This window comes from Carassius auratus, unplaced genomic scaffold (genome assembly GCF_003368295.1).
Source record: "Carassius auratus strain Wakin unplaced genomic scaffold, ASM336829v1 scaf_tig00023288, whole genome shotgun sequence".
In the NCBI taxonomy this organism is placed as follows: Eukaryota; Metazoa; Chordata; class Actinopteri; order Cypriniformes; family Cyprinidae; genus Carassius; species Carassius auratus.
In genome coordinates, this window is record NW_020525257.1 from 165,487 (window position 1) to 171,486 (window position 6,000).

Here is a 6,000-nt window from a genome sequence, read left to right on the forward strand (position 1 = left end):
ATATTACAGTTTCACTTTACTCTTAAAGTCCAGAGACAGACGACACTCATCCAGACCATCAAAGATGAACAACACTTTATATTCATCACTGGATATTTCCATTTCTTTAGTTTCAGGGAAAAACACATGAAGAAGATCTGAAATACTGAGTGTTTTGTCCTTCATCAGATTGATTTCTCTGAAAGGAAGTGGAAATATGAGCTGGACGTCCTGATTCTCTTTCCCTTCAGCCCAATCCAGGATGAACTTCTGCACAGAGACTGTTTTTCCAATGCCAGCGACTCCCTTTGTCAGCACAGTTCTGATGGCTTTGTCTTGTCCAGGTAAAGGTCTAAAGATGTCACTGCATTTGATGGCTATGTCCTCTGTTGCTTCTCTCCTGGATTATGTCTCAATCTGTCTCACCTCATGCTCATTACTGATCTCTCCACTCTCACTCTCTGTGATGTAGAGCTCTGTGTAGATCTCATTCAGGAGTGTTGGGTTTCTCTGCATCGCTGTTCCCTCATACAGACGCTCAAACTTCTGCTTCAGATTTGATCTCAACGTGTTGAGGACTTCTTGCCTGGAAAATTAGTTACAGAGATAAATGTACAGAGTTTTCTGTGTTATGAGACACTGAACATATCACTGGGTTTATTTCAGTAATGTGTGATGATGCACTGCATTATAAAATGCCCCAGTTTACCTCACACCAGGATACGTGTTGTGTTGTGGTTGATTCACAGTCTGGTCATATTTCTTACAGAAGGGATTTGTTACTGATCTGTTTTGGAGGACTGATCTTGAATCAAGAATCAAACACTTTGTCATTAGTGATATTTGTTACATTACCTTAACAGATGTGACTTAATTAAAAATGAACCTGCTCAAGATCACCATTTAAATAAATTGAAATAAATAAGCAATTCTACTCTGTGCTCTTTATCTTCTCGTTGTCTTTGGATTTAATGCATTTCCAAGCCAGGCATCTGCTCATATTTATTTATTATAGTGCTGTATAATTATGACAGTTTAATTTAACATTTCATACTATAATCATATCTTCTACAAAATGTAATACTTGAGGTTAAACCTTGTGTTACTGCTGTGAAAATTAATTGGACGATGCAAAGAATCATCACTCCTCATAGACACACAGCTGGGCTCTGCTTCTGATCTCTTCTGATCAACTGAACTATAACAGAGAGTGTGAGCAAATTATAAAATATCAGATTAAATCATGAAATAATCACATGATGAAGCTAACAAACAATTTTTTCTATTATGTGTTCTAATTAAATATTGTACCTGAGATTTTGAGGATGACCTCTAGATTCGTCAGACTTCATGAAATTAATTGGATGAGGCAAAGAATCATCACTCCTCATAGACACACAGCTGGGCTCTGCTTCTGATCTCTTCTGATCAACTGAACTATAACAGAGAGTCCACTGAATTACATACAGATTCTGTGGTCCACTTTAGATCAGGTTTGTCAAACTCAGTTTCTGATGACTACAGCCCTGTGGTGTTTAGTTTCAATCCTGCTCTAATGGTGCATTCAAGTCACGTCATATAGATTGTATTTAAGAGTTAAACGCACATGAACTTGACCACAACGTCATTATTACAAGTGGAAAACTCAATCTTCTTTAAGCCTTGAGTTTCTGAGTTGAGGATATGTAGCATAGATTTTAAAAAAAATACATAATGAAGTGAACTTGAGCTGGTTCAGTCCAGTACATGTTCATCTTGAACAGGTTTATCAGCAAAGTTCTGATCATGCTAATACTTTATAGGCTCTAGAAACTTCTGTATCAAATATGATACTGTAGGCTAATATATTAATACATAGACATACATGTTTCACACAATTTTACAACAAATGTTTTAAAAACATAGCTAAAATGTTGTAACACATTGTCAGACAAGCTTTCTGTTTTCAATCAGTTTATACCCGCAAAGGGACGATTTAAACATTAAATAAGTATTTTTTATACATAAATAAAAATAAAAATCACGATTTTGTATTGTGTTCTAAGATCTAAATAGGAAAAAGTTAATTTTCTGATGTCTTTGTGTCTTTTAATAAATTATTTCTTTAAGGTCTTGCCGTTTTTATTGTTAATATGTATAGAAATACCTGCATCCTGGAGAGAAATCCTGATCTCGGGGTGTTTGTGTGTGACTCATGATGAAGAGTGAGATCTCCAGCACTTACTCTGTCACTGTGTGGAAATGACAAACTAATAATTCAGCTGAACGGATCCTGAGAGTCCAGAAACAGCGCTCACTCAAACACACAATCTTGATCTTATCTGAACACAAATGTTAAAATCAACCACAGACAACATGAAACAGCAACCAAACCACTTCATTCGCGTAAAAATAAAGATATCAAAAACACACGTCCTTCAGGAGAAATTGAAAGCAGAAGTTATCTACTCCTCACATTCTCCACTGACCCTGGATCCCAGTATTGTAATTTTCTGCACTGTTTTGCTCTACACATTACACTTTGCTTGTTGTTAGGTGTTAAATTAACACATTTCTTTGTCTTTATCTTTTGATGCCTTCTGACCATTTCATTCCTTGCATGGTTAGATGGAAAGAAGTATGAACATTAAGCCTTTTAAGCTGCCCACTAACTTCTTCAAAGTTTATTATTACATTCACACATTAAATAGTTGCATTGCAAGGGGTGGTGTATTGGTTTATCCAGTGAGATATGGATTACATTTGTGTTGGGTATGAGCCAAAACAACAAGTTAGCTGAGGTAAGCATATATTCAGCAAATACTGGACATATAAGGAATAATTTTGGCACTGAACTTCAACTTTCAGTAAAGGACAAAATAAACCCAGTAACCTGGGCCCACAGAGGTCCTCCACCATTCTTCACCGATTGAACTCTATATGCATGTATACATGTATACATTGAGGTAAAGAGACATAGACCTAGAGAATAGAGAGAAAGAGAACACAGATGGGAGGAGGGAGAAAAACAAGGGGAAAGAAAGGGAGGGCAGGAGTAAGAGAGAAGATAAAATCACTCTCATTTCAACAATAACAGGAAATATCTGTGGAAAGCAGGAAGTAAAAAGGGAGGAGGGATTGTAGAGGGGCAATTCACAGAACTATCTGATAAGAGATCATTATATAACATTAGGAAAACAGGATTTAGGTAAAAGTGACATTTTTATTCTGATCTGCCTCTAGTCTCACATAACCAGACCTTTAGACTGGAGGTCTCGAGACTGAAGGTCTGGAATTCATGGCAGCTTTCGTTGGCCAGGGGCGAGGTCCAAGATGGTGCTTTGATTAGCTGCACAAACTCAGCTGTTTATTTTGTCTTGTGATGCAGTTAGAAAAAAATAATTAAGTACCAGATCACATTTAACCAGTGTTAAATTTGTAGTAGCTGCCAAAATGGGAAAATCAGAGAACATAAAAAGTAAGCATGGAACACAAGCTGCTTTTCATACTAACAAAAACGGTACTGAGTTAAGTTAAGCCCGAAAAGAACTTCTGATGAAGAACATGCATTACATAAGCCATGATACTGATACTGAATTCATGCTGTGTGAGGAAAGAATGTCCCTGTCTTCCAGAAACCCCGTGTAAGTCTCCTGCCATCAAACAACACAAGACAGAACTTCGGGAGGTCTCGAGGATGATTAATACATTATATAATTATAATAATAATAATCATTCGGATGCTTTGGAAAAATGGTGGGGGGAAACTCACGTGTGGTTGCTAGTATGAAAGAAACAATGAACGAAAATACCAGACAGATTTCTGGAGTGAAGGATGTGATTGACGCCGAAGTAAAAGATCTTAAAGTGAAAGTCGGTCCGACTGAGACACTGGCCAAAAGAGTCGAGTTTAACTGGCATGAAGAGGAAAAACTGCTTCTGTATCTTGAAGATTACTCACGTCGTTGGAGTCTCAGAGTTCACGGGGTCTCTGAAAGTGAGAGAGAAGATGTCCCAGGTAAGATCATCAACGTTTGCCAGCAGCTTCTGCCAGAAGCGAAAGAAAAACTACCGGACGCTGTGGATACCGTTCACCGCCTGGGAGTAAAACACTGTGGTCAAGCCAGCCGGACTTCAGAAAAACACTGTCAAGCCAGCCGCGAGTGACATTATGATGCGCGTGTATTACTATAATTACGATAGGGGAGAGCAGGGGCGAAAGTACCATTATACCTTATCTTTTAAAACATAATTTTAAAAGATAATGTTGTAGACAGAGATATATGTATGCTGTGGTCAGTAACTCATGAGTGTGGTCTAACAATACCAGGTGGTATTTTGTAGAAATGTAGAAAGACTTCAGTATAATTTCACATTAAACATAAGTTGCACATTGTTACTTTCGACCGCATCGGTTGGGACAAAAGTAACACAACAATATAGCTAAGCTAGATTTTTTTTCTGTTACTCTTATTTTTGTTAAGTAAACCTGACTATGGCCTTGTTAATATGTAACTGCGAACATATTTTGACTTTTATTTTTGCAAAAAAAATATTAAATTACATTTTTATATTTTTATTTTAAATTTATGTTTCATCAAATGTCTCAAAACCCGACTGTACAAACTTGATTTTTTTATTATTATTATTTTTTTATTTCAGTGTCCTTTTATAAAACATTTTTTCATTTGAATTAACAATATAATAATTAAATGACATTAGCATAATATAAATTCTAAACATAATGTAACAGTAGGCCTATTCATGTTTCCATCCAGTTGTTTTTATGCATAAATTCAAAATGTGCATTAAAACAAAATAGTATTAAGTAGAAAAAATCAATGGCTGATTCTTATAAGGGACGTCCAATACGTATACATCCAATACATATTATGCACACCTCACATCAAACCATTTTACTGCAGCATTTTGGAGATACGGGACATTATGACAATTTAAAGGGCTATAAAGACCACATTTCTGATAAGTCTTTTTTTTAAAGGAACATCAAATACTATATGCTCACTTCATATCAAACCATTTTACTGCAGCATTTTCCCATACATTATTACACTTTAACCTGTTAACCAGACCCCCCATTATGTGACTCACAGCTGAAAGTGCCCTTTTAAAATTGCAACAGTTCCTTACTTATGTTTGTTACACAGATAATTTTGGTGTCTTTGGAAAGAAGACTTTGGACTTTGGATTTTTTATTTTTTTATTTAATATAAAAATACATGAAATCAGTCCTGGAGCAATCTAAAAAAATTAATGGGTTGAAAGTCACATGTCTCTTGAGTCTCTATTTCAAATCTGAAGAAGATATCATGAAAAATGAGACTCCTGCAACCATTTTGTCCCCCCCCCCTCAAATATAACAAATATTTACTAACTGTATTGAAGGGTTTTACCAACTATTTTAGTTATTAAACATACCACTGCATTTTTTTTTCAATTATAAAACAATAGATAGAAACTTAGGCATCATGTAAGTGATTTATTTGAGCACTAGAAAAATACAATAAGAATAATTTGAGTAAGAAAAATAAATAAATAAAATAAAAAACTTTGTGTGCCAATTACAGTACATACTGAATGCAGCATTTACAATGATTTCTGCTCATATAGTAAATTATCACATGCTGATTTGCTGACGGCCAGTTATAGAGATGGTAATCATAGAGATGTGCCATAAAGTCAATAATCACACTCTATTGATTATGATAGTTGTGATTACACAGTAATAATGAGGTGATTTACTCAAACAGATGTTAAGCATGCAGATACAGTCACATTCAACATAAAACACACTCTCATATATGTGAAAGCTTTTGAAAAATAAAACAAATAAAGAAAAAGGCGAACGCTAAGTTCCGTCCTCCATCAGATGACAGGTGGGTCAGAGAATGCTTCACCAGAATTAACAATAAACAATCTTCAGCCTAACTTTCACTTTTTTTTCTTTTTTTTGTGGATCGTCTCATTCTGTTTGTGACACTGCACGCTACAAAACCATGCCGTTTTTTACTACCAAGACGC

General features: G+C 35.5%; 1 protein-coding gene across 1 annotated transcript in view; it reads right to left on the reverse strand.

Moving 5' to 3' along the window:
- Window positions 1-4,124, reverse strand: part of LOC113077843 (NACHT, LRR and PYD domains-containing protein 3-like) — a 54,895-nt gene extending 50,771 nt beyond the window's left edge. The window contains exons 1-4 of the mRNA XM_026250113.1: window positions 2,126-4,124; window positions 1,291-1,416; window positions 1,076-1,177; window positions 689-784 (exon numbers count right to left, since the gene is read on the reverse strand). Of these exons, the coding sequence (XP_026105898.1) occupies window positions 689-784; window positions 1,076-1,177; window positions 1,291-1,416; window positions 2,126-2,175 (374 nt within the window). The 5' untranslated portion in view covers window positions 2,176-4,124. The remainder of the gene's footprint in view (window positions 1-688; window positions 785-1,075; window positions 1,178-1,290; window positions 1,417-2,125) is intronic.
- Window positions 4,125-6,000: the final 1,876 nt, after the last annotated feature.